Source organism: Coregonus clupeaformis, chromosome 24 (genome assembly GCF_020615455.1).
Source record: "Coregonus clupeaformis isolate EN_2021a chromosome 24, ASM2061545v1, whole genome shotgun sequence".
NCBI classification, from domain to species: Eukaryota; Metazoa; Chordata; class Actinopteri; order Salmoniformes; family Salmonidae; genus Coregonus; species Coregonus clupeaformis.
In genome coordinates, this window is record NC_059215.1 from 30220274 (window position 1) to 30232565 (window position 12292).

Below are 12292 nucleotides of genomic sequence, written 5' to 3' on the forward strand. Positions count from 1 at the left end.
CTCAAAACGTATACAGTGCCTCAAAGTGTGTAACTGTGAGCTTGGTTTAAAGCTGCAATATGTAACTTTTTTGGCAACCCAACCAAAATCACATAGAAATGTGTGTTATAGATATGTCATTCTCAATATAAGCAAGTCTAAGAAGCGGTAGATCTGTTCTACAGTTGAAGTCGGAAGTTTACATACACTTAGGTTGGAGTCATTAAAACTCGTTTTTCAACCACTCCACACATTTCTTGTTAACAAACTGTAGTTTTGGCAAGTCAGTTAGGACATCTACTTTGTGCATGACACAAGTAATTTTCCAACAATTGTTTACAGACAGATTACATTTGTGGGCAGAACTGAAAAAGTGTGTGTGAGCAAGAAGGCCTACAAACCTGACGCAGTTACACCAGCTCTGTCAGGAGGAATGGGCCAAAATTCACCCAACTTATTGTGGGAAGCTTGTGGAAGGCTACCTGAAACGTTTGACCCAAGTTAAACAATTTAAAGGCAATGCTACCAAATACTAATTGAGTGTATGTAAACTTCTGACCCACTGGGAATGTGATGAAAGAAATAAAAGCTTAAATAAATCATGCTCTCTACTATTATTCTGACATTTCACATTCTTAAAATAAAGTGTTGATCCTAACTTACCTAAGACAGGGAATTGTTACTAGGATTAAATGTCAGGAATTGTGGGAAACTGAGTTTAAATGTATTTGGCTAAGGTGTTTGTAAACTTCCGACTTCAACTATATGTGCGCTATTTTATGCTTTGTGTTCTTAAGTTTCGTTTTTGCGTCTTTTATTTTCAGTTTTGTACACCAGCTTCAAACAGCTGAAAATACAATATTTTCGGTTTGGAAAAGGTATTTCACAGCGGTTTAGATAGTACAATGATTCTCTACAATATACCTGCTTGTTTTGTCACAAACTGAAATTAGGCAAACTATTAGAATTTTAGCAACCAAGAAATAGCAGCGTGATTTCTGCATAGTGCACCTTTAATGTCTGTTGGGTAATGTGGCTTGCGGAAGTCTGCATTCATGTATATGGACAGAATATATTTTCATATTACATCTTATTCCTGTATTCACCCTTTGTTGTTTTCTTGATGCATTCAGTGATTAATAAGAATGTGGCTTTGTGCAACATTAATTACAGTCTATATTACCCATCTATATACCCTTAGTCAATTATAATTGAGAGAAATAACCCAAGCATTATAAAAGGATGAAGGATATACAGTTCATTTTATTTGGGTTTAGTAGACATCATTAAGGAAGTGATACATTGTCCACATGCTATCATACCAATTTATTCTAATCAACACAATGTATTGTAGTCAGCTGGAGCATATCTCACAGGCGGACAACAGCAGCACTCCCTCATGCAGGATTTTAATTTGGCCTGACACTTGGGAGTGCTATATCCTGTCAATGCCAGTCTGTTGTGTAACACCTGATTGTGTTGGGTTTAAAAACAAATAACAAATTATAAAATCATATGAATCTCAGGTATAAATGGGGTTCTGGAGGTTGGTTTTACTTAATGCCAACCAACATGTGGATCCACCAGTTGGCCTGCACCGTCCAGCCCAGTTCCTCGCACTTTGCTATCTGTTGGTGGAAGTGGTCCCGTGCCTCGTCCTCGCCCTTGTCGTCCTGCAGTGCGTCCCGGAGGTAGCGCATGTCCTCTGCAGCGCTGAGCTCAGGGATCCCCGTCAAGAGCATGAGGGAGAAGAGGGTCACCAGCAGGCGAGAGTGGGAGCGCAGGGACAGGTAGGCCTGGGTACATGTGTCCTGCAAGTGGGGAGAGAAGAACCACTCGTTTGACACAAACACACACTTACGCAAACATACAAATGCAGAAGGATGGACAAAATAATAAATAACTCCAACAGTCATTTAAAGTCTTCACATTTAAAAGAAAGTGAGGACCTTCAGATAGGCTGCTTACCCTGAACTTCTGGAAGTAGAGGCTGGGTTGACCTTTGATCCTGCCCATGACGTAGAGAAAGTCAGGAGTGAGGACGAAGGGGACCCTCTCCCTGCTGACCCCCAGGAACCGTTTGGTGTTCCCCAGGATGTGGCCAAAGTCAATGTGAAAAAGATTCCCTTTTGGAGCAGAAAAACATGCTTTACATTTTTAAACACACCACTCACCATATCAAGAGGACAGTGAATCAATCAAATGTATTTTATGAAGCCCTTTTTACATCAGTAGTTATTACAAAGTGCTTTACAGATACCCAGCCTAAAACCCAAAAGAGCAAGCAATGCAGATGCAGAAGCACAAGGGACAGGATAAATCAAAGGACAGGCTGTTTCATTAACACTGATGACTTTCCCTTGATTTTTTTACATTGCAGGTACTGCACTGACAACTGAATTTACATGCTTCTATCTACTCAGAATATAACAACACAAAACTGCTCATCTTTATTTTGGTCTTTGAACACAAATTAGATTTTGTCAAACAAAAAACAGATAAAGCAGAAAAGGTGAACCCGACATGAGTGAAAAGGTCACCAAATATGTATATCTAGTGCTGTGTTACTCAACTATGTTCCCTTAAGGGTCACTGTGAATGTTTGAGCAGCTTGTCAAAATAAACTGTAGTTAGTACATCTAATTGGATGTGGGTTCGTTTCCCACGGGGGGCCAGTATGAAAAAATACAAAAATACAAAAAAATTATAACATGTATGCATTCACTAACTGTAAGTCGCTCTGGATAAGAGATGTACATATTTTTTACCATTATAAATATTTATATTGGTACATTTTATTAATGGAAGTTATTTGTCGAAATGAAAATCTGCATAGTGCAATTAATTTGATTTAATTAGGTTTCCAGGACCAATGGATGCATCTGTTTTTCCTCATGAATACTTCCCATCCATATGTGTGATGGGTCTGCTAAATGACTAAAATGTAAATGTAAATGTCTGCACCCAGGCTACAATGGAAGGTGACCGTTGCATGGGAGAATAAATGTGTTTTGGCTTCTATGCCTTCATCAGTGCTCTACAAGCACTGGTACGGACTGATGAAGCCATATAAGTCAAATATGTGCTGTTTTCTGTTTAGAATTTTTTTGCACTTTGCACTAGCACCTTTTGTTATGCTTTTAAGCATGTATTAAATGAAGTTTATTTTTGCATCTCGGGCCTCCTTGGTATGTCCTTTTCATGGTTTGAGTGCGAGTACCTAGAATGCATTCATCACATTTTTGGGGGACAAAATAACACTCCTCTATGCTGTGTCTTCAGTTCTTCTTTTCTGTTAGTGAAAGGTATAATGGAATAGTATAGTGAAAGGTATGATACTATTCTCATTCTTACCTTGGTCTGTAATCATGATGTTGTCATTGTGGCGGTCCCCTATCCCCATCACATACGTGGCCACGCAGTATCCAGCACAAGAGTTAACAAACCTCTCCATAGCCTGGTAGTGCTGAGATTAGGTGGGAGAAGGTCAGGGAATTGTAAAAGCATGAGCAGAAAATGTCACTGGCGAAAAGCAAATTACTTCTGTACAGTCTCTCTTAAACTACTGTATCATGTCTAAGATTGAAAAGGGATTTGTGGAGCTAGGAGGTATAGCTATTGATCCATATTGAGCTATTGATCCATATCTGATATGAGGGAAGAAATTGTGATATTTATGTGTTATTTACAATCTCTTGGAGTGGACATTTCCCCTTGAGCCACTCAAACAGGGCATCGTTCTTGAAGGCTCCTGTTGTGCCTCCTTGGATCCTCTGCAGGGCAGCAATGGTGACGGCATCTCTCACAATCTCTATCATGCCTGAAAACAGATAACTAAGTGGTTTTCAATGATTATGACAGTGCATTTTCGAGACTGAATATTGAACTATTGTTAATTACCTATATTGTGTCCTGTAGAGATGCAGCCATAGGGCACTAGATTCAGATCCAGTGATTTCTCCTGCCATATAAAATCCATCACCACCAGTGTCTGGAAACATCATAAAAATGATCAATCAAATATAAGTCAAACATTACCTAACGATTGAATAAGATACGTTTTAAGACATATACAGTGGCTTGCGAAAGTATTAACCCCCTTGGCATTTTTCCTATTTTGTTGCCTTACAACCTGGAATTAAATTTCATTCATATCATTTGATTTACACAACATTTGATTTACACAACATGCCTATCACTTTGAAGATGCAAAATATTTTTTGGGGTGAAACAAACAGGAAATAAGACAAAAAAACTGAAAACTTGAGCGTGCATAACTATTCACCCCTCCCCCCAAAGTCAATACTTTGCAGAGCCGCCTTTTGCAGCAATTACAGCTGCAAGTCTCTTGGGGTATGTCTCTATAAGCTTGGCAAATCTAGCCACTGGGCTTTTTGCCCATTCTTCAAGGCAAAACTGCTCCTGCTCCTTCAAGTTGGATGAAATCTTTAAGTCATACAATAGATTCTCAATTGGCTTGAGGCCTGGGCTTTGACTAGGCCATTCCAATACATTTAAATGTTTCCCCTTAAACCACTCAAGTGTTGCTTTAGCAGTATGCTTAGGGTCATTGTCACTGCTGGAAGGTGAACCTCCGTCCCAGTCTCAAATCTATGGAAGACTGAAAGAATTTCCCTGTATTTAGCACCATCCATCACTCCTTCAATTCTGAACAGTTTCCCAGTCCATGCTGATGAAAAACATCCCCACAGCATGATGCTGCCACCACCATGCTTCACTGTGGGGATGGTGTTCCTGGGGTGATGAGAGGTGTTGGATTTGCACCAGACATAGAGTTTTCCTTGATGGCCAAAAAGCTCAATTTTAGTCTCATCTGACCAGAGTATCTTCTTCCATATATTTGGGGAGTCTCCCACATGCCTTTTGGCGAACACCAAACGTGTTTGCTTATTTTTTTCTTTAAGCAATGCCTTTTTTCTGGCCACTCTTCCGTAAAGCCCAGCTCTGTGGAGTGTACGGCTTAAAGTGGTCCTATGGACAGATACTCCAATCTCCGCTGTGGAGCTTTGCGGCTCCTTCAGGGTTATCTTTGGTCTCTTTGTTGCCTCTCTGATTAATGCCCTCCTTGCCTGGTCCGTGAGTTTTGGTGGGCGGCCCTCTCTTGGCAGGTTTGTTGTGGTGCCATATTCTTTCAATTTTTTAATAATGGATTTAATGGTGCTCCGTGGGATGTTCAAAGTTTCTGATATTTTTTTATAACCCTGATCTGTACTTCTCCACAACTTTGTCCCTGACCTGTTCGGAGAGCTCCTTGGTCTTCATGGTGCCACTTGCTTGGTGGTGCCCCTTGCTTAATGGTGTTGTAGACTCTGGGGCCTTTCAGAACAGGTGTATATATACTGAGATCATGTGACACTTAGATTGCACACAGGTGGACTTTATTTAACTAATTATGTGACTTCTGAAGGTAATTGGTTGCACCAGATCTTATTTAGGGGCTTCATAGCAAAGGAATACATATGCACGCACCACTTTTAGTATTTTTTTCATTTCACTTCACCAATTTGGACTATTTTGTGTATGTCCATTACATGAAATCCAAATAAAAATCAATTTAAATTACAGGTTGTAATGCAACAAAATTGGAAAAATGCCAAGGGGGATGAATACTTTTGCAAGGCACTGTAACCACTTTTTAAATATCATATTTTCCACCGATCATTTAGCTAGTCTTTCCTCACCTGAATCACCAGCATGTCCTGTCGGAGGTCATCCCCCTGTTTGAAGATGATGCCTACAGGAGGACCAGAGGGGCATGGAGAGTCCATGGAGGAAAACTCAAGCCACAGAGGCTTCTTCTTGGAGGCCATAACCTTGCACCTGTCCAGCTAGGGTTGTGGGGATTGGAGGATTGGGAATGGGATTGGCCAGAGAGAAGCGACCGTTAGCATATTATAATATGAAATGACAAGCAATAGCAGTGATTATTAAAGGTCATGAACAGCTAAAATCATGTTTTTCATGAACCAACATCGGAGAAGGCCAACATCGGAGAAGGCATGTTTGCAGAGGGGCATGGTTTACATAGCTAGTTAGCTACTCTACTGGTGCCAAAATTTGACTGTAGGGTGTCAGCAAATATAATTAAAAGTTTATCCTATTCATCTATGGAAAACATACTTTTACGTTTCCCCTATCATCTGTGTCTGGTGTTAGCCAGTAACTGGCTGGCTAAGTCTTCAGCCAGCATGGAACAAAATGGGGGGAAGGGTCGTTCAAAACTCTGACGCAGTTGTCAAGTCAACACATCACAAGAGACATGTCAAATTGGAGATAATAATTTATGCAATTTCAATGTTGTTTGAGTTGCTTTGGTTATCACCTAATTTTATTGAGCTTTTTTACTGCAACACTGCTCACTACACTACATCCAAGTTTCTTGACATAGGCGTTTCAAAGAGCTGTCAGTCAATGCGAGCTCATGAATATAAGCTCCCCGCCCAATCAGCCTCTTTTCAAACGTCCTGGTAGTTAGCCATGAGAGAAAAAGTACTTCAAAAGGATATTTTACATGGGAATTAGAATGACTGTTCGGGACCTTTAAGAGAAATCAAGTTCAATTTCAACTCAGTACTCATTGAAGTTAGAGTGTAAAATATATGGTGGGTTAGAATCACAGTAACTTGTTATTGTGACCCTGACAGCAACAACACATTCTGGCTAAAATGTCCCTTCCTGCCATACAGACAGTGAATTAACAATACCAGGATTCTGCCTGCTCTGATGCGTGGGTCAAAGGGCACATGGAAGTCCGATGGGAGATTACATGTCCTCAGGAGCTCCTGAAGCCTCTGGGCAGCTGGGGAACAAACACATGAAGTGTTACCAATCTCTCAAACAGCTTTATATGATTCTATCAAATGTCATTTTATAACACTCCAAAGGCAACTGTATGACCATTCCAAAGTTCACAGCAATATATTTCTTCCACTTTGACCCAATGGAACTTGTTCTATGTATATTCTATGACATGTTCTATGTTCTACATCCCAGTGGAGCCAGGCCAGAACCACACCTGTGGATGGGAGGTCCGTCTTGTCAGGGTAGAGTCCCTTGACCACACTGGCCACCTCATGTAGAGCCTCCACGGCCTGCACCTGGCTCATGAAACTGCTCTGCATGGCCTGGCCACAGCCCAGCAGGTAGGCCTCCAGCACCACGGCCATACGCTGACGGAAGAATGGGCAGCCCGCCACCTCACTGCGTAGGTACCAGAAGAAGAAGTGGCCAATTCTCTTGCTCTGTACGCCAGAGGAAAGTTAATTGAATTATTTATTTCTATAGCTTATTTATGTTATTTATGCATTACAAGCAGGGTACAGGTTCACTCCCGTGACCCCAATAAACCATAGTAAATAATTTCCTTGGAAACTAAAACATAGAAGTTCACACACAGGTCACATACTCTGAGAGCTCTTTGGATGAGGAATCTAGCCAGGAAGCTGTCATGGTAAGGCTCCACTTTGAGAGTCTGTGAAAAAGAGAGAAATAATAACACAATACTGGTCACAAACATCCCAGTGTGCACAGTGAAAAGCTGTCCTTTGTGCTCTTTCAATGTTTGCTGAGCAACATGAATTGGTGACTTATTGATAACAAATGTTACTACCTTGTATTCTATCAAATAAAATAAAATGTTATTACACATGCACCGAATACAATGGGTGTAGACTTAATGCTTGCTTACGAGACAATTGTCCAGTTCTAAGAAATACCAGGTAATTACCAGGCTGTAAAATAACATGTTACCCATATATATCCTAGAATTAAACACTTATTTCAACTTGTTTTTTTCAATGTACAGATGGACAAATCAATCATATGATTCCATCTATTCCATATTCATCCCCTATTCAACATACCTGCACCAGCTGCAGCAGATACTTCAGTATCTCGTCATTAGACAAGCTCTCCAGTCTCTGGACAGCTAGCTTCCTGACCCTCTCATCAGCAAAGTCCACACTGAGCAGCTCTAGGGCCACAGAGACATCCAGGTCCAGAGGTTCACAGTGACTCAGCAGCCAGTGGACATCCTGCACAGAGCTGGGTCTCAGCCAGTTTACGCTGCGCAGGAACTGTGGGAGGTTGGAGGCATACTGGACACTCTCCTCCCTGAACCTCCTCAGACGGGCCCTGTCTGTGGTCACTGGGGATGAGGAGGATCTAGCGAACAGCTCGCTCGCAGTGGTAGACAGGCTTTTATCAGATAAGCTGGAGTCGGGTGAGGATGAGGGGAGACACTGACCAGGAGAGGAGCAGGATCCAGGGGAGGTTGTGCTGTGAGGGAAAACCACGGGGAAACTGTAGCGGTCCAGGAGGAAGGTGATAGCCATGGATTCTGCCACGTGTGGGTTGGTGGCAGAGGAGAGCTTATCCGCCTTATAGGTAAAAGCCTCTTCCTCCAGCTCGGGATAGGCCCACATGTGAAGGGTATGTGGCCCTTGGCTAAGGACGGACCTGTGGTCTATCAGAAGGAGATTCACAAAGTAAAGCAGCTTTCCCTTCCCTCTCTGGTAGTCTGGAGCTTTAAGGCCAGAGGATGGGGCCTTGGATTCCTTCGCTGTGGTACTATCATGGGTGCAAGCATTGATGGTCAGGCCCAGCTTAGCTCCACGGGGAAGATCCCTGAGGAGGATATCAAACTCCAACCACTCGTTCCACAGAACTTCATCTGCAAAAGCCTTGGTTGTGGAACAAACAGAGGTTACCACCTTGCTCCCGTAGAGGATAGAGGCCTCCACGTGGATGAACTGAGGAGGCTTGCCAGGGGGTTGTGGTATGTCGAAGCCCAGGAGCTTCACTCTGAACTTGCGGTTGCAGTCCCAGAGTGAAATCATGAGGATGTCATCCACGTCCTTTCCCTCCAGGGCCAGATCCTCGTGGGAGCTGGAAAGCCCAGTGAAGCTGTCCACCAGGGGCCAGTCTTCGGCCCTCACAGTGTCCTCATCAAGCTGCGCCATGGGGACAACAGACAGATGGAGCGCCTGCATGGACTTCAGACACTGCCGTACCCACAGGAAATCAGAGAAAGGGAAGTCTCCAGAGAGGAACTCCTCCCTGCCACAGACCTTGAGAACCATGTCACCAGACTCACATTCCAGAGCATGGTCTACCATGATTTTTCGGAAGACCTTTATGAGACCTTCAGGTGTTATATTAAAATCCACCTTTACAATGAAGCGCACGTCATTGTGATGCATGGTGACGGACATCTTTCGGCTGAGCTGTTCCTCCTGGACTTTTGGGATGGGGGCTGAGGTAGTCCATGGCTCTGTTGCATAGGCCCTGGGATCCCGCCTTCTTAGCTCTTCCTGGCGGGGAGAAGCCAGCTTCCTGCGTGTGAAGCTGAGCTCGCCGAGCCTATTTGCTGCCACTGTATCCAGGTCAAGGCCAATCAGGTTGACCAGGGTACGGTGGTGGATCTGCCTCTCCTCTGTGTCATCTGGCTTAGGCGACACCACTATGCGAGCTACCTGCCGTCCCCGGGAGTCACGTGACCACGGTACATCCAGAGTCCGGAGAACCTGACAGTCGTCAAAGATCTCATACCAGTCCTCACCCTTGGGGTAAAGCAGTATGAACTTCTCAGGGTCCAACAGGCTTAACGGATCGGGATGGCAGTTCAGCTCTTGAGTTTGCATGCAGATACAAAGACGTAGCTGGTGTACACTGCATTGTGCTGGTAGCCTCACCACTACCTGTACTGTCTCTTGGCTCTCCCCAGCCTGGAGGCCCTTCCCTGGGCGTAACTCACAGATGAACTCTAGGATGTTCTCAGAGCAGCTGGCTCCAGATTTATCTGTTGCAAAATCTGCATATTCCCTAATGCCTTGACCAGAGTTAGATTCAGTCGCCATTCAATCTCCTACACTAACAGGAAAAACATTGATCTAGAATTAAAAGCTTTCCTCATTTTGATACTGTGCACACACACACACACAGTAGCCTACACATAATTCCCACCTTTCACTGAGACAGTTCATCTGAAACTGTAGATTAGAATGACATCTACTTGATGATAGAAAGCTTTACTTTCAGATAAAATATAACAAATCTCACCTGAACAGATTTGTCCTTCCTAGTCCCTTTACCACAGCAACAATGAGTGACTGACTGTGCGTGTACGTACTTAAATAAAATGTCCCCTTCTGTAATCCTCGGATACTTCCTCATTCCTTTGTGAGTTGCTGCCCATAAGTCAAGTCAAAGAGACATAAATCCCTGTAATGTCCTGATAAGGAGTTCCTCTATTGTGGTCTGATAAGAGCTTACTGTAAACTGATAGGTTACCTAACATGGAGGAAGAGTTGAGAGGAAGCATTAGCAGTAAAGTCCCTGTGGATTGAAACATGCACCCATGAAAGTACAAAGACAATAACAAAGCATTTTTACATTTGTGCAAACCTGTTTAACTTGATGTCAGTCATAGCTCAAAAGCTTTTCATCCTGGTATCCAAATATTTTTTTAGTGAGTGTGTTTTCACACTTGGTCCCTTTCAGCCACTTTTTGTGAACTCAGTGCTGTTCGCTTAATTTTTTGTGCAGTGTGAACACTCCAAAGGAACTCAGACCCCTCAAAAGAGCCCCCGAAGAAAACCGAAGTGAGACCATCTCTAGAGGTGATCCAAGTTCGATTCGCTTGAATTCCACAGTCCGGTTCCCTTTTTTAGGGCAATGTGAACACAAAGCTCCCCAGATTCACTTGTCATTGTTCCCATACCCAGTGTGAATTACAGGAGAGCTAAGTTCCCCTGAATTAGAAATGAGCTCCTCTAAAGGCAACAAACTTTGGGGAGGTCTCTAAATATTGATAATTTGAACGAGAAGCGCGACGACAGCAAGGCACATCAATCTCACCAGAGAATGCATCCGAGCGAGCAAAATAGCACCTCTCTGTCCTACTATATGTAGCCCATGTATCTGATGCTGTCTGGACAAAAATAGTATGACATCAGATACATGGGCTACATACAGGAGTGTACAAAACATTGAGAACACCTTCCTAATATTGATCAGGGCATGGACTCTACAAGGTGTCAAAAGCATTCCACAGGGATGCTGGCCCATGTTGACTCCAATGCCGTTCTGTCAAGTTGGCTGGATGTCCTTTGGGTGGTGGACCATTCTTGATACACACGGGAAACTGTTGAGCGTGAAAAACCCAGCAGCATTGCAGTTCTTGACACAAACCGGTGCGCCTGGCACCTACTTGCCCATTCACCCTCTGAATGGCACACACACACAATCCATGTCTCAATTGTCTCAAGGCTTAAACATCCTTCTTTAACCTGTCTCCTCCCCTTCATCTACACTGATTGAAGTGGATTTAACAAGTGACATCAATAAGGGATCATAGCTTTCACCTGGATTCACCTGGTCAGACTATGTAATGGAAAGAGCAGGTGTTCTTAATGTTTTGTATACTCAGTGTAATTCGTACTCTGCCCGCACCACACTAGACTACTGCAACACCATTTCCCCTGCCGTAACCCCTAACTTTGTTGCCACAAAAGAGAGAAGATGATGATGTGCTCTTTTTGAATATTGATTAGCGATTGTCAAGGATGAACAGGAATTCCAAAATATGTGTTGAGTTTTTAGTTCAAGATTACTTGTTTGCAATATGTGATCTATAGGCTAAGAGAGCTTCATAAGCTGTTTATTCAATTGTGGGGTTTGAATAGTGTGAGAAGACAACAACATACTTGGTGAGAATCACAAAACATAGGGTACAAAATAAATTCTAGCTCTTAAAGGGGCAGTAGCCTACATTGGGTGAACAATTTTCTATGACAGGATTATTTAATATGCAGTTATTCTTCTGCTATTTATTCTGAGATCAATTATTTTAAAGAGGACTACAGTACATGTGAAAACACCCTCTATGAGCAGCGACCACACTGTTACATTTACATTTACATTTACATTTACGTCATTTAGCAGACGCTCTTATCCAGAGCGACTTACAAATAGGTGCATTCACCTTATAGCCAGTGGGATAACCACTTTACAAAGTTTTTTTTTTTTTTTTTTTTTGGGGGTGGGGGGTTGGAGTAAAGGGGGGGTAGAAGGATTACTTTATCCTATCCCAGGTATTCCTTAAAGAGGTGGGGGTTTCAAATGTCTCCGGAAGGTGGTGAGTGACTCCGCTGTCCTGGCGTCGTGAGGGAGCTTGTTCCACCATTGGGGTGCCAGAGCAGCGAACAGTTTTGACTGGGCTGAGCGGGAACTATGCTTCCGCAGAGGTAGGGGAGCCAGCAGGCCAGAGGTGGATGAACGCAGTGCCCTCGTT

The 12292-nt window shown here is 43.1% G+C and overlaps 1 protein-coding gene across 2 annotated transcripts; it reads right to left on the reverse strand.

The window, feature by feature from the left end:
* Positions 1–1222: 1222 nt before the first annotated feature.
* Positions 1223–10123, reverse strand: si:rp71-17i16.5 (phosphatidylinositol 4,5-bisphosphate 3-kinase catalytic subunit gamma isoform). 2 transcript variants are annotated; one of them, XM_041846224.2, is made up of 11 exons: positions 10060–10123; positions 7863–9865; positions 7406–7471; positions 7016–7241; positions 6705–6799; positions 5682–5828; positions 3880–3970; positions 3669–3799; positions 3334–3445; positions 1948–2105; positions 1223–1790 (listed from the first exon to the last, which is right to left on the reverse strand). In XM_041846224.2, exons 2-11 carry the CDS (start codon positions 9855–9857, stop codon positions 1533–1535), a joined length of 3279 nt encoding a protein of 1092 aa, XP_041702158.2. In that variant the 5' UTR covers positions 9858–9865; positions 10060–10123; the 3' UTR covers positions 1223–1532. The 2 variants fall into 2 exon arrangements, with proteins under 2 accessions (XP_041702158.2, XP_041702157.2); XM_041846223.2 differs by having other exon boundaries at positions 7863–9870; positions 10060–10122.
* Positions 10124–12292: the final 2169 nt, after the last annotated feature.